Below are 21099 nucleotides of genomic sequence, written 5' to 3'. Positions count from 1 at the left end.
GAGTTTTAATAAAATTTTCAACCCACGGGTAAGGTTAGGGTAGAGTCCAAACCCTACCCTACCCTACCCATTGCTAGCCCTAGTCAAGCATGGCTCACTAGCTCACGAATTCAACTTATCGAACTATTAACGAATCGAACTCGAGCTGGCTCATAAGCTGACTTCACTCACTTCTAACTCTATTTGATTCGGGGAGTGGTATTTAGATGTAATTTTCAATTTTAAATGTATCTGAAAGGAAAAAAGGGCTATTATTAAGGAATGAATTAAGTAATTGTTGTGGACCTAACCTCCAAGTCTATTGGTCCATTTGTACAACGATCTGGAGCCCCTAGCTGACTAGCTCCATACTGAAGGCCTTCAATTTCTGCCAGCTCAGTGCAATCTAAATTGATTTTTGGATTTGAAAACCCCAAATCTCTTAACTACTTGAAAGATAAGATAAATAACCAAATATATAGATAGAGGAGCCTCCCAGATATGTTACACACACATTTGTTAATCCCACTTTTTAAACTCTTTTTGACTTGATCACCGAAATTTTTTTGCAGCTCACCCTCCATCTTTCACATAATTGAATCGGAGACCGTAAAAATCATCAACTTAGAGAACAATGAATTTCAACATTTCAGAGATTCATGAACGGTAATATATTACTCCCCTCATCCAAAGTGAAACTAGTACAATTTTGCTCTTAATTCTTGAATGTATTCAAACACAACAATGTACAAACTACAAACACATTTACTTTTTGAGTAAACTGATTTTGATTAATTCTATGTTTTCATTCCGCTAATTGATTAGTCTTTCCAATCCAATTTGAAAAAAGAAAAATGCTATAAACATTATTTTTATATATACTTTTATATATATATTTTTCATTTTTGACAATAAAAAATTCATCTTTTATGCTATAAAAAAAATATACACATTTTCTCTTTAAAAAATGTTAAGAAAGTTAATAGTTAAAAACTTAAAATAGAAATGATGTCTCCTTCTACATTCAAATCCAAATTCTCTGTATTGTAGATTTCTATGAGTATCCATTCCAAGTATTATTGATAGGATTAATATTTTACTAATTTCTTAAATATCAAATCTGTGATTTTATCGAAAATAAAACATTATTGAGAGAGAGAAGAAGGAAAAAACGAAAAAGAGGGTCACTTTTGTCGCAGCCATTGCGTGCTACCAAACAGTGCCAATTAAACTATTCGAGTTGTGCAGTAAAAAACTCTCTCACTTCATTAAATTTCATTTTAAATCTTTTTTATTACATATCATTTATACAAAATATTTTAAAGAATTTAAATTTAAAATATTTATTATCTGAATTAATTTTATATTTATGTTTTTAAATATATTTAATAAATAAAAAGTTCGATTAATAATCACATCAATATTAACTAAGATAAAAGTAATATCATCGATTACAAATTTACAATAAAAAATAAAGCTACAATAATATAATATAATATTATTTAAAATATAAAGCTCTCTCTCCCCAGAAGGAAAAAAAATCCCAACCCCTGTCAACGCGCGTGCCCATCATCAACGTGATCATCATCATCTTCTCCTTCTTCTTTCCCAGGACCTCACCCAGGTGCAAAAGTCACTTCCTTTTTTCAACTGCCCCCATTGATTTTATTTGATTATTTATATTTTTAATTTTCCACTGTGTTGTTAGGTTGTGCTTTTCTGTGACTTTTTCAACTGTGGGAAATAGTAAAGTTTTGTTTTTGATGTTCGTTTCTATCTCAAAATTGGTTAGCTGAGTGGTTTTATACTTTGGTTTCTGATGGGGTTTTGCTTTAACATGAATTTGGGGTTTCTTTGTTTCAATTTTGTTGGAGTTCTGTTTGTTTGTGAGGAATTGATTTGGGGAGAAGGTTTCAAAAGGGGATAATTTCTCTTTATGAGAGGGAATTATGCTCTGTGAATTTATGCCCTGTGTTTTCATGTTTCAATTGTTAGAAGCCGTAGTGAAGGTAGGTTACTCTTGATTTTCACTTCAATTTCTTGATTATTCAATGGAATTTTGCTAACTATATTTTTAGGTATAGATGAGATTTTTTATTTTTATGTTTTTCCTTCTCTTTCTCTTGTTGTCACAGATAGAGTAGTAGCATTACTGCTAAACCACTAAGCTAATCACTTTCACTGGATTGCTTCTTAGTATAGATAACATTTCTTGTATTAATATGCTGGATTTCATGTTAACACTTTTAGTTTTTATTTGTTTTATTCTTTTTTCTTTCATGCCAGATTACAGATAAATTAGTACTATAGCTAAACTACGGTACTGCTAAAGCACTAAGCTAGTCACTTGGTTGTTCCAAATTTGGAGAGCAATAATTTGATGGGAATATGATTGAGGGCTTCGACCAGTGCAATTCGATGTTGTGCTGGGAAGAAGAAGCTGAAATGCCAAAAGTTGAATTTCAGGAATCTGGTCCTGCTTTGAAGAAAGCCAAGAAAACCATTTTGGCTGCTGAAAATGTCGACAGCTATGAAGTGGCTGAAAGCCAGGACAGACTTGGTGACTTACCGGATTGCCTTATCCATCATATATTGTCGTTTATGGAAACGAAGGATGCGATTCGAACATGTGTTTTATCTAAAAGGTGGAGGTATATTTGGGCTTCAGTTCCCTGCTTGAACTTCAGCAGCAAGTCATTCAATCGGTTGGTTGATTTCAAGAAATTTGTGTTGTGGGTTCTATCCCATCGGGATGATTCTCAGGTCAAGGTTCTTATTTACTATCGCTTCGGGGTGGATTACGCAACAGATCAGTATCTGTTGAATAAGGTTATTGAATATGCAACATATCATGGTGTTGAAGAAATCAGAATCAATCTTCGGGCTAAAACCTCTGGCAGCCCACCTGTTGAAATCCCTTTGCCTCTATTTACTTGTCAGTCTTTGAAACGGCTTGAGTTAAAAGATTGCAATCCTACAAATGTCTCGTCCCCCGTTGGCTGCAAGTCATTGGAAACGTTGCACCTGGAACATTTTTCAATGTATCCTGCTGCAGCTGACTTTATGAATCCATTTTCAAGTTTGGCGGAACTCTTTGGTTTTACAACATTGACGACTTTGCACCTTAACAGCTTCACTCTGTGTTATACAGGAATTGACTGTCTCAACCCATTTGCTACATGTGTCAATTTGAAGAATTTGCACTTAGGTGAAATGTCCTTTAAGTCCGATTTGAACCCTAAGGATTTTGTTATATCTGCTCCCAAACTCAAAAACTTGAGCCTAATGTGCAACCGCTTCAAATGTAAGATTGTAGTTGCTGCGCCAACTCTTACCAATTTCAGCTACTTGTATTCTACATCTTGTGCCTTCTTTGAGTTCAGTCTTCCATCTTTGGATGGCTTGGTCATTGATATTCATGAACCGCGTGATCAATTGGAAAAATCAATCCGGAGGAAGAGAGAGGAGACTTTGCATGGTTTGATCAATATGATACGGGGACATTGTAAATCTGAAGCAGTTAAACTATCATTCTGTACAGTAGCGGTTAGTATGTCAGAGACATAGACAGTTTGATTTTACTGTTTTGCATTTTCAAGTGAAATATCGTACGGTTTGCCTGATTTTTATTTATTTATTTTTGTGCTTTTTTCCAGGTTACCTGTGGTACTGCAGTTTTTCTAAAGCCAGAGTTTTACTCCTGTAGTAAATTGAAATCATTGAACTTCGGGGTGGGTTCAACATACAAAATCTTCATTAGCAACCTTGACAATATAACGGCCTACTTCCGCGATTGCTCTCAACATGCAGATTTTGAAATCCTGACTATTTAGAAGGTATTCATAAATCCCCTTCATCTTGAATTAATTTGATCAACTTTTATTATGCTAAACAATGCCTGTGGATATATTCGTTAGAGATTGCTTTCTTTACTATGGCTGATCATATATAAATCTGAATTCATGGTTAAAGTTTGTATGTGGATAATACTCTACATTGACTATTTTAGTATCTAAGTTTGTATGGTGTCTTGCATTTACTTTGCACACATGTTTTCCAATGTGAAATTATATTTTTAGACAAAGAAGCCCATGCATTTGTAACCTATAACAAATTTTCATACTAGTGTGAATTTACAAATTTTCACTTATTTGCGTCATCTTTCTTTGTTTCTTCATAGGATATTTGATGTAATGCCAGTGTAAATGTTGCATTAAGGTGTAGCGTTTGATAATTGTTTAGATATTTATACTAGTTTTGCTATAGATGTCGATTATGGGGAATAGCGATCTATAAGAAGGATAGTATAAGCTTATAGTACAATGATAATGGGCTACAATCTATTTCAGTTTTTTCCTTTATTCATTTCTTGTTTTATTTGATAATTACAATAATACCATGTTTTTGTTTTGCTTCAAGCTTTCTTGAGTGAAATTCCTTTAGAATTATCTTAAAAAGATGTTATACAAATGACCACATGGTATCTTTTTTTCAATTAACTAAAAGATTATCTTTCCTTTAGATTTATCTTATTTATAGTGTACTTAGAACTTTTACAGCTTATCAAACTTTTAAAAGATTTAAATTGCTATAGTGATCAGTGACTTGGCTTCAATCTTTTAGTTATTAGGATGAACTGAGGTGTATCATATGTGTAACATGTATGGTTATTAAGCTAGAAACCGTGAAGCGTTGATTTAGATTTTGATGTCTTGGCTATAGACGTGATATATGATAGTATATAGTAGCATGGTTTGTCCATGGAGTAGACTCCACCAAATGGAAAGTGGCTAGTTTATTGTTGTATATGGTTATGAAGTATAGTGAAAGATAATACTCGCTCTTCTTTTTTACCTTCTGTCATAACTATTTTTTTGTCACTTCCCTGGATCAATTTGTATATGGATACAATACAATTGTACCGAAATACCTTGACAAAGATGTTCCAAAAAGTGACAATGATGTATAAAAGAAATTTAAGTCTTCTGCATTGTGTTACATATCATTAAACCTTTTGTGCATCTAATTTAAACCGTGCTTAGGGCTTATCACTATTAAATGTCTGTGTTGCTACTATCTATTCTTGTTCTAAATAAGCTATTGTCTCCTTATTTTTACCATTGAGGCTGTTGATATTAACTCCTTAATATTCTTTCCATTCCTCTATTTTTTTTTTTTTTTTTTGATTTCAAAGGATACATCGCGGAGCAGGCTTGGCTTATGCTGGGGTGGAGGTTAACCCAATACTTGGATCATTGTTGTATAAACAAGGATTAGTGCTCGGTAATAGTTTCACTGGGAAAGGATTGGGGTATACTCATATGTGGTCAATTTTAGAAGATAGGTCACAGTGAAATAGAAATTCAAACACTTTTTGTATCTTGATTCTCCTTTTGTAGTCATTTTCACCCCAAAAAAAGGGGAGAAAAGAAGCAGAATATAGACCCTTTTTTTCCTTAATATTTTCTAGTTTCTTTTATGGGGTAAAAGGAAGGAAAAGGAAATAAAGATCCAAGTTATTAGCTTGCTTAGACAGTTTTAGTTTAAGTGGCTATAAATTGGGAGTTGATGTGAAATGAATTTGGATTCTTTAGAATGAGGAGGTTTGTAGAGTGATAAAGCGAGAAGATCATTTGACAGTTGTAGTTTTAGTGATCTAGGGGTGTTTATACCCTCGCTTAATTACTTAACAGATATCTTCATTTCGGAGGATTCAGATTCATACTAAAATAAGGCATTTTATGCTGATAATTTTTAGATAAAAAGTCAAAAGGATTGATGGCTGAAAATGTTGCAGCAATCTTTTTACTCCTATATTCACTGTTGACTGCTGAAACAGCCAAAAGAACAAGTGTTCATTTCAAGGTGAAAGACAAGGAATGCCAGAAACTATTCAATGGGAGAAATGTTTGCATTTAGCTGCCTGGTGAATGGTGATCCAAGGTTGTAGTTTCATTGTAATTCGGCATGTACTGATAATTTTAATATTTAGCAAGGATATATTTATTTTTGGTTTTTTCTTTTTGAATTATTATTATTATTATTATTATTATTATTATTATTATTATTATTATTATTATCTCCGTTTTAAAATATCTATCATTTTAGAATTTTGGTACTTGAAAAGCTTAATGTATTTGAATATAATTTATATTAAGATACATTAAATCTTTTTAACATAGCAAAATTCTAGAGTGATAGATAGTTCCTGGTTCATAGGAAATATTTACCACGGATATCAATTTGGTTTTTGGTAGTGGCGAGAATATCGTTTATTTTGGGGGAAGTTCTTACTTATTCTATGGAAGCAAAATAATTGTTTCTCCAAATGATTTATTTATTTAGGATAAAGGATAAATAGGTAACTGAGCTTTTAATTTGCAAACATCTAACTCTCTCAAAATTGAAAACTACAAAACAATTTCTGATCTCTCAAAATGTCGTATAAATTGGTCCTTTCGTTCAATCTGTTTTGCAACACGTTACGGATTCAGATTACTGGCGCTTATGTGGCGTAGCAATGGGTACGCATCTTCAACATACTATGAATGGGGCTGGCGTGTTCCACTGGAAAAAAGTTATGGGACATTGTGGTCCTTGTGCACTAAGACGACGTCGTTTCGAAAAACGTTGTGTAATAGTTCTTATGAGATATGCCCATATAGGAAGCGCTAACACTTACGTTTTTCCTCCAAAAAATACAACGCTTCGTCTTCGTGTTGTCGTCGTTGCTGTTCCGTGAAGCAGTTCCATTGAAGCTTCGTGGTGCTACTTGCGTCTGCTGTAGAGAGTGGTAAATACATTGTTATTCAAATTTGTTCTACTTATGCATTTATTTGTTATCAATGTCGTAGGATGGGACTTATATGGACTGTAAGTGAGTGTAGTAGCTGATTAGTTGTGGGGTTAGTCATTTGTTGGGTATTGTTTAGTGAGGTTTTGGAGATTTTGATAATAAGGGTTGGTTTTGTGTCGTGTTGTGTATTAAAAAATGTTACAGATGGTTGATGTATTTGGTGTTTCCATGTTTCATCATGGGGCTATTTTTCAAGAGTACCTACCAGTGAGTTAGTTTATCTGCATGGTCAAGTTGAGAGATTTCCGTCGATGGACCTGAATTTTGTCAATTTTAGAGATCTGATCACGATGTTCAAAGGACTGGGGTATCAATCGTATAAGGATTTTGTCAGGGTTGCATGTACTGAGGAGGGATGTAGGGATCAACCAAATGCGACAGGCTAAGTTGAGGAACAAAGACACGGATGAGTTTTACATTTTTTTTGACCATCTTGTTGATCAACCTGAGATCGCAGATGGTGATTGTGAGAAAATGATGAGGTTGAGGAAGAAGTCGATCCAAATGACTTGGAGAAGTTGGATGACTCATCTACAGATGATGATAGTGATGGTAGTGAAGAATATGAACTTTATAAACTACCACCTGCTGGTTATCAAAGTGGGAGTGAGAGTGGTGAAGATGATGAGGGCAGAAGGATGAGAGCTGCCAAAGAGAAGAGGAAACAAGTGTTTCCATCGTCGAGAAAAGGGGTTGAACCAAAGCAAAAGCAAAAAAAAAAAGCAACACATAAGTCTAAAATGCAGAGATTTAAAGCAAGAAGAGTGGGCTCATTTGAAAAAGGTTCCTCAAGGTTCACTAGGCCTGCTAAACAGCCCGGTACAAGTGGGCCAAAAAGACAGCCCAATAGAGCTAGGCCTGCTAAGGAGCCCAGCATGAGGCCAGCCATTGCAGAGTATGTCAGTGATATAGACACAGAGGATGAGGACATTGTGTTCGAGTATGAATCTAAGGAGCTGCATACCCCTGTCTCATCAGAGGAGGAAGGGAACAAACTACACTAGCCTGAGTTTGGTGAACAGTATGGCTTCGGAGAAGGCAGATTTGAGCTTGGAACAAGATTTGCTACAATAGAAAGATTCAAGGAGGTTGTGAAGGATTCATTTATTGCTGAGGGGAGGGAGTTGGTCTGGATTAAAAATAACAGGAAAAGGGTTAGAGTTGGCTGCAAGGGTGAGAATTGTCCTTGAATTGCCTATCTCTCCTACTATAAACAGCTGCAGTGTGGAAACACATATTGGAGTGAACATATGTGTGCAAGAGATCTAGGAAGCAATGCAGCTGACCAACACTGGATCAGCAAAAAAGTAGAGAAAAGGATGACCACCCATCCCACAATGTGTGAGGAAGTGCGCTACTATCTCATGAGGCGTATGGTTCAATACAAGAGACTAATAGATTGCCATCACAGAAAGCTTGCACCAATTCAAGAGAAAAGGTTGAAGTCTCAAGCCAAGTAACAAGTGGACTGCGGAGTGGATTGGTGATAACGAGCGCAAGCGTTTTGAAGTCACCTACAAGAGATCTAAATTGGATGTGGACCTGATCAAACATACATGCACATGTAATAGGTGGCAACTAACCGGTCAGTGTGAAATTATATTTACTTTAGTGAAAATTGCATTTCTCTACTTGCTGCTAGTATTATTATTACTTGAAATTGTATTTGTATACTTGTTTTGGCTGTCTTTGCCTTGCTGCTCATATTATGATTGCTTGAGTTTGTATTTTGCTGTTATCCTTACTTGCATTGCTGTTACCAATTTGTTGTATTTTCTGAAAAAGAAATGTCGTGCACTCATGCCATAGCTGCAATCAACAAAAGACATGATAACATGGAAGATTACGTGCATCCATGGTTATGCATGGAATCTCTGAAGAAGACTTACGAGCACTTCATCCAGTCTGTTACTAGTGAAAAGTTTTGGACACGGACTGATCAGACTAGGACTTCTGAACCTGTCATTAAGAGGGCAATTGGTCGTCCAAAGGTCCATAATAGGTAAAAAGACCTAGCAGAAATGGTTATTAAAGGTAAAAAATTGAAGAGAAATTTCTATGTGACCTACAGCAAGTGTGGTCAGACAGGACACAACTATAAGACTTGCAAGGGTGCACCATCGAACCCAAATTGAAAACCTAATACCAGGAAACCAAAGAGGAAGACCGATAACAACCTTTCACTTGTGATTCTACCACTGTCACAATCAGCCCCTCGGGCAGAGGTACTTGACTGGACGAAGGATCTTTATGTCCCCCTAATAAAAAGTTGTAGGATTTAGTTGTCCATTTTAAAAGTGTTAAAGGACCTACTTGTATCTTTTAAATTTGCTTGATGACTTTAATGTCTTTCTTCATTCATGACATGAACATAACATGGTGTTTTAGGGTGAAGAGTAAAATTCAGCTGACGTAACCAACCAGAACCATTCTGCAGCTAGCACAACTCCAGATGTGGTCCAACAAGAAGCTACTCCAGAAGCTTCATATGTGCCTGTTTCTGCAATTCCTACAAGGCAAGGCCAAATTCCATTCAAACCTCCAGCCAAAATTCTAGCAAAGCCATCCAACAAAACCTTGAGACCAAAACAACCAATTAGAAGGAAGGATGTTGGCAACAACATGTTCAACCATCACAGCAGCCAAGTGCAGAAGCAAGTGGAAGGCCATCTGATGAGACTTTGGCTATAGCTAGCACTGAAACTAAAAGAATGTTTTGGTTTATCCCCACCCCAAGAGTAAAAAATTCCAAGAAATGATGTTTCTATTTTAGAAAGTCAGTCGTAGTTGATGTAAAAATTTGACAAACTTATTTTGGTGTGTTATGCATTTTAGTATCTTTTTGGCAAAATTATTGTGCTCAGGTGGTTCAATGTTTTGTTAGGATTGTAATCCTTCAAACTTATCTTATTTGGTGTGAGACTGCTTATCATATTTTGTATATTTTGTTAGGATTGTAATCCTTTAAACGTATCTTATGGTTCAATGTTTAATGATCTAAATTATTTAATGAATTTTACATACCTGGACCATCAACATGATATTAGATATAGCCATTTAAACACATGATATTACCGCAACAAAATATTATCATTCATCAAAGGATAAACATAACTACATTATGTCAATTGTTCCTCACAACATCTAATAACACCTAATAACAGCAACAGCGGCACAAATTACTACCAAACATACAACAATAACTCACATATTAGATTTTTTTTCCCTCTCTAGACAGGCAAGCTTCTTTTCCAACTTAACCAACCTCTATTCTACTTTATTCTTGTACAAGTACTGCTCTAAGTCGTCAACCTCGTTGTTACAAATTGACTTCTCTATACCCCCAATTTTTGTAATCAAACCAGACAAAGAACTTGCAGTAGGATGGATTTTTCAACTGCAACATCAACAATAAAATCAAAATTCAGCTAAATACATGAGCAGCTTCAAGCTTCACAGAACCATGTTACCTTGAAGAAGGGGCACCCAAGAAGCAACTGGTTGGGGTTAGTTGGCGTCTTGGACTTGTACAGTACAGCATACACGCCATACTTGCACATCGGAGCAATGCCGTTCTTCTCTTCTCCAGCCTTCACGCAACGAATGTGAGATGGCAATCGGACTCGTTGGGTGCTCGAAGAACCTCTTTCACTGGCCATAGATGCCCTAGACGCAACAACTCCCTAACTATACAAGTGCGATGGCGTCTGGGACCAATTTGAAGAATAAGGACACCTCCTAAAACGTCATTGTTTTGGGAGCAGAACAGAAGGACCTTCTTGTCCTCCAAATAAATGCCAATATCTCATCTTACACCGTAACGGATACATCACTACATTATCGCTATATGGACACTACATCAGTCTTGTCCATTTCACATTAGAGAACAGATTGAACGGCAGGACCAATTTATACGGTGTTTTGAGAGGTTAGAGATTATTTTGTATTTTTTAATTCTAAAGGTATTAAATATCCGCAAATAAAAAATTCAGGAACCTATTTATCTTTTACCCATTTATTTATTATTTATATTTCTATATTTTATTCTTTCTCTTGTTTTGTGTTGCTTACTTATTTTCCGTTGTATCTTTGCCTTCTATTAGTCTTAGGTAGATTTGTTCAAGGCGAAGGTCTAAATATACCTTTGGACTTGTTAAACACTCAGAACAGACCAGTAGTGTAGGTTCAGTCTCAACAAATTAATAATAGAGTAATTATTTAAATCAATTTGTAAGGTTTTTAATATCGGATAATTCTTTAAATTTTAAAATATAATTTTTAATATTTATTTTCATTAGACAATATATTTTTTCTCCAATTTGATTAGGTTAATAGAAATAACTGTTTGAATTTTTTAAGATTTTTTAAAAATTGTTTTGAAATTTTTTAAATTCTTTTAGAATTGTTTTGTATTTCACTCTTCAAATCAAATTGAAAGAAAATTTTATTGTCTAATGAAAATAAATATTGAGAGTTATTTTATATATTTTAAAATTTAAAAGGCTATAGTATTTAATTTTAAAAATTAATTTGAGTAAGGGTGAGTGATTACTCTTAATAATAATAAATAAATAGAGTACTTCAATTGTAATTTTTTTTTTTCAATTGAATTTTATAATCATCTTACGAATGACGAACTGATATTATACGATAACAGATAAATTCTTAATTTATTTAAGTATTATATTTTGAATTTAATCTTTAAAAATTAGGTATGCAACAAATTTTATAGTCAAGTTTTATTCAACCAAAAATAAACTAATAAAATTAAGAATTAGTTGGTAATTTCTGCTCAATTGAGAATTTATACATAAAGAAAAAATATTATATCAAATCTATTCCGGAAAAAAAATCCTAAGCTTAGTTTGTATCTTAAGAACAAAATTTTTAATTTTTTTGAATTAAAATTATTAAAGTTTTTGGAAAATGAAAGTGTTGTTAAGTATAATATTAATTTTTAGAATTAAGATTATCTAAACACATGAATTGAAGTATTTTCATAAATGTCATTTTTCTTTCCTGCCCTTTGATTCCTAGTAGAGAAAAAGAAAAAAAAAATTAAATATTGTCATTTTTAATTTATATGTTATTTTAAAATTATTTTAATAATAAAATTTGTCTCTTTTTAAATGGCATCCCCTTGTGTGGGAAAACAACGGTCGTCTCCACACTGCCCTAGACTCTGGTCCTCATTTTGAATCTCTCCGTTGTAAGAAACTTGAAAGAAGAAGAAGATGACGGCAAAGGCCAGTGAATACGAGGAGATTCGGCGGAAGAGGTTGGAGGAGAACAAGAAGAGGATGGAGGCCCTCAATCTCCCCAACCTCTCTCAGGCCCTCCACACCTCTCCTCTTTCCAAATCCAAATCACACTCTCCCTCTCCGGTATCTCTTCTCTTCTCTTTTCTCTTCTTCAACCATCATTTCCCTCACTCTCCTCTTTGCCTGCAGCTGAAGCGCGTCAAGTCACGCACCATTGAGAAGCAGGTGGTTGTGGTGAGGAGGTCCAGCCGCGTCGCCAACATGCCAGCTCCTGTTTACAAAGAAGTCTCTCATCTTTCTCTCTTCTTCTACTTTTCCCCTTTTCCCTTCTTCACTTAATTTCTTTTCAATCTCGCATGGCAGGTGGTTATTGATCGTGTTGTCACACCTAGAAGCCGCAGATATGGCGGCTCCTACGATCGCTACAGGGATTATTCAAAGCGGGTGTATGCTTCCGATGAAGCCAGACAGGAAGCCCTAGACAAGGCCGATAAGATACAATCGGATTTGCAGTCTAAGTCTCATCATCCATCCTTCGTTAAAACCATGCTCCAGTCTCACGTCACCGGCGGATTCTGGCTGGTCCGTAATCTTAATTCTCTCTCTTTTTTTTTTTCTCGTTATTTTTGTGGAATTGTTCTAATGAAAAGAATTAGGAGCTCAGCAAGGTTTACAGCTTTTGAAGTTTTGTTAGGAATAGAATGTTGTAAGTTTATTTATCTTTAGAAAGGATTAGTAAAATGCAATGTTTGATGTTTATCCGCAATGATTATAATCGGTTTATCATTGTGGCTATCTTTGACAAACAGGGTCTTTCAGTCCAGTTCTGTAAGACGCATCTTCCAAATCGTGACGAAAGAATTACTTTGATTGATGAGGATGGGGATGAGTATGAAACACTATATTTGGCTCGAAAAACAGGACTTAGTGCAGGATGGAGAGGCTTTTCAATTGCTCATAACCTAGTTGATGGGGACGCTTTAGTTTTTGAACTAATTAGCCGCACTACATTCAAGGTGACTAAACATTCATCATTTTCGGTTTTTAGTACATTCATCTCGTATAATTAAGAGAATGGTATGTGTGAATGTGATTATTAACACTGCTATGGCATGTGATGACTACTGTTACACAGTTTTCTTTTCCCCTTTTATGCTATCTCATTTCTGCAATTTCTAATCCTTGCATTCTCCCCATTCTGCAGGTTTTAATAACGTTATTGTGGTTTCTGTTATTTTCTTTCAGGTTTACATTGTTAGAGTGAATAGTCCTGCAGAGGGTGAAGAGCAATGAATTTCAATAGAAATTTGGAGTCAGTAAAACTAATGTGTAGGTATTATTTTGTTGGTAACTAATTAAAGTTTGTAGTTAGCTCCACTCCTGGAGTCTTTCAAATACTGCTATAAAATTGTAATGATATTTAAGTTGTTAGTCCTCAGACCCTTAAAATTTTAGTGCTATGGAATTTTGATGATCTTTGCTGGATAAAGCTATATAGAGAGAAAACAATGTGTCTTAAAACCATAAAAGTGACAAAAAGCTTTGGAGTCCAAAATTACTCATATTTATAAGAAATAGATCAGCATTGTATTGCTATTGAATACTAATTGAAAAAACTACCATCGGTTAAAAATACATATAAATTTTACTAAGAAAATATTGAATTAATAAATAAAGGTCAAGTGATGTTACTGAAATACATTGTGAACCATTTATTTTGTTTGGTTTCATTATATACATAGTTATCAGACCCGGCTCAACCCAGTCGGTTCAACCGGAAACCCGGTCACCTAATTATTTGGTCGGACCGAGTCACACGTTGAACCGAAAATACAATTGATCCGGAGAAATTCGATTTATCCGGTCGGATTTTGATGAAAACCGGCGACCCAAACGGGTTATTTGACCCGGTCCGAGTAGTACAGAATTTTTTATTTTATTTTTTATTTGTATACTAAAACGGCGTCGTTCTAATATCCCGTTGAAATGAAACCCTAGGCTATCCCCCTTTTCTATTGTCTTACATCTCTGATCTCCCTAATGGCAGTAATGCAGTATCTCTTGAGTCTTGAGAGTTGAGTGAGTCACTGCCGAAGTCACCAGTCACCGCCGATATATAGGTAATGCTAGGTAGACAAAAAAAAAACCAGAATTTGCCTTATTTAGCATTCGACAATTAATGAATGCTAAATAAGACAAGTTATGGTTGTTTTTTGCTGATTTTCTTTAGTTACCAAACATTTCCGAAAATATATTATCATGCACGATTTTAATAACTTAAAATGCTTGAAATAAATATCATAAGAAAATAGAATTATAACGGGTTTAAGTAATAAAAAAATTATAATTTTAAAATATGAACAAAAATTATAACGGGTTATATTTTATTATTATTATTATTATTATTATTATTATTATTATTGAATAATGAATAAGAATTAGAATTATATCAATATTTTTAAAATTAATATAATTAAAATATCTAAAAATATTTAAAATTAATGTGCGTTATTAATATTATTATTATTATTATTATTATTATTATTATTAAAAGTATTTTTAATTGATAATTGACAAGTAATTTAATAGTGCATTAAATATTGATTTGATATAATTATAATGAAGATATGTTTCTAAAGTAGTATAATTATATATTATTCATTAAATATTAATTATAATATAATTACAATAAAGATATTTTTTATAAAATAATTTAGAATAAAAAAAATTTTACTCATTTTGGAGGAAAACGGAAGCGTGAGAGACCTAATTTTAATATATTAAGTAGATAGATATTAACTAAATCTTTTATTTTTTTTTTGGGGGATTTCTCTTCCTTTTCTTTTGTCAGCATATGACATTGAAAAATTTTTAAATATAACATTGATATTTTAGTAATTTTAATCATTAATTTTAATTAATATTAATATTATATATATAATTAAAATCAACAGTTAATTTTGTCAAAATGCAAACCCTCTCTCAATCTCATTTCATTTTTTCCTCCAAACCTGCGTGACATCTCTCCCGCAGCTCTCTCTCATTTCATCTCCTTCCATCCTTTTCCCTCCAAAGATTACAACAATTCTTTAATTTCTTGGTGTAATTTCAACGCAGATAACTATTTATTCTCAGCTTAGCTTAATTTTTCTTGCTGCCCTCTTTCTACACGGCCTCTGGCCGGTATTCTCCTCTGTTCAACGGCTGCGGTAGGTTTTTTTCAACATTATTCTTTTTTTATTTTAACCTTTCGATTTTTTTCTCACTCTACTACCTTGGATCTTGTCTTTCGTTGAAATGAAATCCTAGGGTATCCCCCTTTCCCATTGCCTCACATCTCTGATCTCCCTAATGGCAGCAATGCAATATCTCTTGAGTCTTGAGAGTTGAGTGAGTGTTGAGACTCTGAGTTCATCAATCGGCCTCATCAGTCACCGCCGATACCCCTCAGCCAACCTCGTCTCTCCGTCACCTTCGTCGTCACTCTCCGCGGCGTGGTTCCTTCTCCCGGCCGTCACTGCTTCTCCCCTCACCTCGCCGTGCTCTGAGTTCATCAATCGGCCTCATCAGTCACCGCCGAAGTCACCAGTCACCGCCGATACCCCTCAGCCAATCTCGTCTCTCCATCACCCTCGTCGTCACTTGATATTTGATTATTAATGTTTGTAAGACTCGCATTTTAAGTTTTAAGACATTATTTTAATTTTATTAATATAATTTTATATTTTTTTAATTATGACTGAGTTAACCGAATAAATTAGTGATCTACTAGTTGAATCAATAATCCAATAACCTGATCATATGACCGGGTTGATTACCGATTCGGTTTTGATAACTATGATTATATATAGTAGGGGTTTCATCGAAAAATATGCCAAAAAATAAATAACTATTATTTTTTATAAACATTTGTCATTGAAATAACCAATTTTTATTCTTTCATTGTTGAGATTGCATTGTGTCTTATGCTGACTCATGTGATCCATTAAAGTTGTTTTTTTAATAAGTCGTATATACCAGCTACCAGCTCTTTAAAGAAAACCCTCTTTTTGTTATAAAACTTTCTGTTCAATTTATTTAAAACTACCTTTATATCCGTTAACACCAAGTATATTTGTTTTGCATTATAACTCACAGTGTAACATATAGCGAGAGCTGTTTCATAAATTTATTTTATCTTTTGATTTTTCAATTTATGTATAGAAGTATTCATATATGAATGACAAAGTTTTCAATGACATATTCATGTACTTGTCCAACCAAAACTATGTGTTTCAAAAGGTTACTTCAACGAAGATTTTATGATTGTTATCATATAAAAATACTTTATTTTGATTATTAGATGATAAGTTGTAGGGTTTGATTTTTATTTGAAGTAAAAGTATTACTTTTATTTAAAATATTGCTAAATAAATAAGTCACACTTTTTAAACAAAGATCATCATAAAAAGATGTTTTTAGCATTTTCATTGGAATAATTGGCTAAAAAAAAGTCAAAAAAACATTTAGTCGTGTATGCCCACACTTGGCGGCTAATTTTTTTTATATTGGGAGAGTGTGTGAGTTGTGTTTGGTTATGGTGTATACAGGTGTTAGACACAGGTGTGGGACAGGGAGAAATCGGACCGTCCGAGTTCTTTGTTAAAAAATTCGTTAATCACAAATCGGACCGTCCGATTAGTTTTTGTTTTTTTTTTATTTAACATGAAATCGGACCCTCCGTTACATTTTTTGTTTTTTTGTTTTTAAAAATTTGAAAATGGACCTTCCGTTAACAATGTTTTTTTTTCCTTTAAAACAAAACGGACCCTCCGTTTTCAGTTTTTTTTTTTTTTAAATCAAAACGGACCGTCCGAGTTTTATAAAAGAATTATTTTTTTGTAGATTTTCTCTAATCGGACCGTCCGAGTTCCTTACTCTAAATCGCTCGGTCCGATTTCAGCCTCCTGACACCACATGCAAGAAAAACACCCATATTCTCCATAACAGGATTACACCCCACACCTTCCTCCATATTAAAAATAAAAACCTCACACTTGGTAGATTTGCTTTGATTGTCTTCTCTTCAATCAATTTAATGATCAGCTTGCACATCACCTCTTCTGCTAATCCATAAGTCTTGTAGCAATTGGCAACTAACACAAAAAAAAAAAAAAAACCTTACACAATAATCTATAATAATCAAAGAGACATTTAAGTAAATTTGATTAAAAATATTATCATAATCTAATTTGTATGAGATCATTCTTTTGAATTTTCAAAGTCTTGTGTGACGGCTTTGGATAAAATTCAACGCTACTGTATTTGCACCCAGACTTCAATGCTAAACTCAAAGAGTTAAGACCAAATCAGTCTAATCCTCAATATTTAGCAAGAAAACTAAGAATACAAGAGAAAAAAAGCTTTGGTTAAAAGAACACTTTATTATTCAAGTGTTTGTTACAAATGACTTACACACCCAAACTTTAACTCTCACCTCTATTTCCACCTCTTCAATAGATGGTTATGATTAAAATTTAACTAACGGTCCAGATTGATCATCCAGACCTTCACTACAAATATCTATCCTACTATATTTTTCTAAATACTTCTAGATTATTTCATACTACTTTTCATACTTCTATATACATCCACACTCTTCTAAAATATTCTATGACCTTCCAAAGTCTTTTAGAACCTTTTAGGATATTCTGGGACCTTTTAAAGCATTCTAAAATATTCTGAAACTATTTAAAACATTCTCAAACACGGTAGAATATTATACAAACACCTTAAATCTAACATTCTAAAACCGTGACACTTGGTTCCTGATATCACTCGGAACTCCCTGATTGCAAGCTTTCCATTGAGTGAATAACTCAGATTTCTTCAGAGGTGCCTCAGAGTAGCTAACAGGAGATGATAAGCTTAAAACACTAACTTCTTACTATTTTTGAGAGTTTATGTAATACCCTAAAAAACTTTGGTTTGCATTTTCACAAAGATATAGCTTTATCAACCAAAAATTAAAGAAGTTACAAGTTATCATATAATAAAGCTTCCACTGCAAAATTATAATCTAATATGTACATTCTACATATAGAGATAACTAGCATATCTCGTACAGATATTCTAGCTCTATTTCAGTGGCTGTCTTAGGTGCCCCTCCTTTACTAAATACATATAATGATGAGGAATGCTAGGGGCCAACAATTTTGGTATTTTGTAATTATCAATTGGCCATCAATAGTGTTTTTAATGGTGTAAGATTACATCTAATGGTGAGAAATCACTCACTTTTATTTTGATGGTTAAGTGCTGGTCAGAAAACACAAAAGTTGTTGGTCCCCTAGACTTTTACTTATGATGATTCACCACAATGTGGACACTTAAAGCAGCTCACGTTCTCTACAATTCCCAAAATCTGCAAGAACGGTTGAAGATGTCATATGAAATGAGAGAAAACATAGTATGCATTCAGGGTTTCAGATATTATGTAAACACCATATATGAGGGTAAGGAACGATCTATATATCAATGCTAGCCTTTTGGAGTTCATTCAACAGTCAACAGTGAAATTGTATTATGAAACAAATACAAAAACACACATAAAAACAAAACATATAAGCACAAAATGAATTTGCTTCAAGTACACGTTTGATATAAGATATGCTTCTCATCCTTAATTAAAATAATTCACAGAAATAAGCCACTAAGATTTACAAAATCAAGACACTTGCTTTCATAACTAAAAACTAATTCCAACCTAATGTAATATAGTGATTCAACATAGTTCGAAATTGCAGATAATCAAATAGTGGTTCAACATAAACGAAGTGGAACATTGAGATATATTATCATAGGATAATCTCTATTAAGAAATATATACAATTGGAACATTGGAACGTGTAGCAAATTAACTCCTCTATATTAGTAAATAGATAAATAAGAAAAAAAATTAAGGAACACCAAGTGACTATCATACCGGAACACCAAGTCATAGAATAAAGACATAAGAAAAGAGGGAATAATATACCTATAACTTTTGGATAAGAAATTGGTTTATTGGAGAGAGAGACTGGATTTCTTGATCAAGCTTTTGTAGTGCTTCTCGAACCTTATTTGGATTTACCTCATATTGTGCTATGAATCTTCCTGCATGAACTATCCAACCATTAGATGGGTTTAATATTAGCCCTTTATCCTTCAATAATAAGCCATTATTATGATCACTGTGCACTAAGTTTTCACATAATATTTTTTTCTTTTGTTTTTTTTACTCAATTCAGTTAAAACATCATCAATGAATACAAATTTTATCCCATGTTATATAATATTGTTACATGCCTAAATATGACTGCATAGAGGAGAGTATAAGCTTCTAAGAGTAAAAGAGGAAAAATTCTGCTATTTTGTATAATACTGTTATATATTTTCTTTCTACTTTCAAAAAAAGATGAACTTCAAAGAGAAGAGTATTATTACGTACCTAAATATGATTGTAGGAGTGAGAGTAGAAGCTTCTAAAACTAAGAAAAGAAAAATTATGTAATAAAAATAAAAATATTCTTGTAATTAACGTGCCACTTGGCACTAGAAGTGAGAGAGACGTGAAAGAATGTCAAAAGAGTGATCCTAACTGAATTAGTTGTGGATGTATAGGGGTATTATTAGTAGTAACAGAATGAAGAGGAAGGTAAAAATTCAGCATAGAGAATAGAAAGGCTTAGGAAAAAGGCTAGCTCTCCAAATTCTCATCTAAGCACCTTTGTATTGTTCTTATTCTTTATGCAGTTTTTCTTCATAATAATATCAAGAGAGTGTGATCATCCTGATTCACCCATTTTCTTCTTATTTGGTTATATGTGTGTGAATTATTTTTCTCAGGTACTAGTTGTAACAATTGGTATCAGAGCAACAATGTTAGGAGGTTAATGAATGGTGTTTACGCGACCTGCAATTATGGAGGCATGTATGAAACATCTAGAACGACATATAGAGGAGCAGGCTCATACCATAGAGGAGTAGAGTGGCACCATGGAAATGATCCTGAAGAGGTTGGAAGAGTTAGGCTGCCGCGAGAGAAAGCACATTGAGAGAGAAGAAGAACGAGCAGAGGTGGAGGGTGAGAGAGTGAGAGAGTAAGCAAGAATTCCACACTGTAGCAAGGCCCAAATGTCCAAACGAGTAATAGAGTGCGAGGTGCAGGAGTGGCCAAGTGTATTGTGGGCCCAAACATTACTTCTACTTCAATGAATACTGTCGGAATAAGTAGTAGTGGGTCAAATAGGCCAAAAGCGTAAGGAGTGAGGAGATTGTCTCAAGAAGAATTGGCTGATAGACAAAGAAAGGGATTATGGTTTTAAGTGTGGAGAGAAATGGGAGCAAGACCATGTTTGCTAAATAAAAAATTTTCAAATTATTTTGATGGATTAGGAAGAGGAGGAAGAACTTGAAGATGAAGCTTTGAGTCTTGTGGAGCAGGAAATTGAGACTGAACCATTAGAACTTCAGCTTTTATCCTACATTTTTTGGGGTCTAACTACTCATAAGACCTTTAAGGCATTGTTTGGATGAAACATGAAAAAATGAGAGGGAAGAAAATGAGACGGAAAAAAGAAAATGAGATAAAAAAAAATAAAAGAAAAAGTAGATTTTTTTTTTGGATGAAGAAAAAATGAAAAGAAAGAAAATAAATTTTTTTTTTGGATGAAAGAAAAAGTAAGAAGAGAAAAAATTATAATAGAATAAAATTATATTAATATTCTTACTTATATTATATATAAATTATAATTTATTATAGCTTTTTCTATATTACACAAAGGATAAGTTTATAATTTGTTAATTTTCATCATTTTTCTTTGCATGATTGAAGAAAAAATTTTGACATAGACCCCACATCACTTTTTCTCTCTTCCACAACTCCACCCAATTTTTCTTCTCATCCAATCAAAGAAAAACTTATGTTTTCATTCATTTTTTTTCTCTACATTTTCTTTTTTCCCAAATTTCTTTGATCCAAAC

General features: G+C 33.6%; 2 protein-coding genes and 2 long non-coding RNA genes across 5 annotated transcripts; 3 read left to right on the top strand and 1 right to left on the bottom strand.

Moving 5' to 3' along the window:
• The first annotated feature begins 1428 nt into the window (after positions 1–1428).
• LOC112779962 (putative F-box/FBD/LRR-repeat protein At1g78840) lies at positions 1429–5995 on the top strand. Of its 2 annotated transcripts, none has more exons than XM_025824313.3 (4): positions 1429–1603; positions 2266–3525; positions 3636–3815; positions 5174–5995. In XM_025824313.3, the coding sequence occupies exons 2-3, from the start codon at positions 2368–2370 to the stop codon at positions 3810–3812; spliced, it is 1335 nt and encodes a 444-aa protein (XP_025680098.1). In that variant the 5' UTR covers positions 1429–1603; positions 2266–2367; the 3' UTR covers positions 3813–3815; positions 5174–5995. The 2 variants fall into 2 exon arrangements, with proteins under 2 accessions (XP_025680098.1, XP_025680099.1); XM_025824314.3 differs by having other exon boundaries at positions 1580–1988.
• A 5987-nt stretch (positions 5996–11982) lies between these two features.
• Positions 11983–13585, top strand: LOC112779782 (B3 domain-containing protein At5g42700). Its single transcript, XM_025824123.3, has 5 exons — positions 11983–12219; positions 12286–12381; positions 12460–12678; positions 12906–13112; positions 13342–13585. The coding sequence occupies exons 1-5, from the start codon at positions 12070–12072 to the stop codon at positions 13387–13389; spliced, it is 720 nt and encodes a 239-aa protein (XP_025679908.1). The 5' UTR covers positions 11983–12069; the 3' UTR covers positions 13390–13585.
• Positions 13586–15058: 1473 nt separating this feature from the next.
• Positions 15059–15829, top strand: LOC140182042 (uncharacterized). Its single transcript, XR_011877867.1, has 2 exons — positions 15059–15305; positions 15406–15829. It is a non-coding gene; the product is annotated as an uncharacterized lncRNA (long non-coding RNA).
• On the bottom strand, positions 15250–20248 carry LOC112777560 (uncharacterized). The gene is made up of 4 exons (XR_003190464.3): positions 20091–20248; positions 19112–19230; positions 18373–18499; positions 15250–17231 (listed from the first exon to the last, which is right to left on the bottom strand). It is a non-coding gene; the product is annotated as an uncharacterized lncRNA (long non-coding RNA).
• Between the last annotated feature and the right edge of the window lie 851 nt (positions 20249–21099).

The sequence above is a fragment of the Arachis hypogaea genome, chromosome 19, assembly GCF_003086295.3.
Source record: "Arachis hypogaea cultivar Tifrunner chromosome 19, arahy.Tifrunner.gnm2.J5K5, whole genome shotgun sequence".
In the NCBI taxonomy this organism is placed as follows: domain Eukaryota; kingdom Viridiplantae; phylum Streptophyta; class Magnoliopsida; order Fabales; family Fabaceae; genus Arachis; species Arachis hypogaea.
Note: the sequence above shows the minus strand (reverse complement) of the source record. Positions and strands in the feature narration are given on the sequence as shown.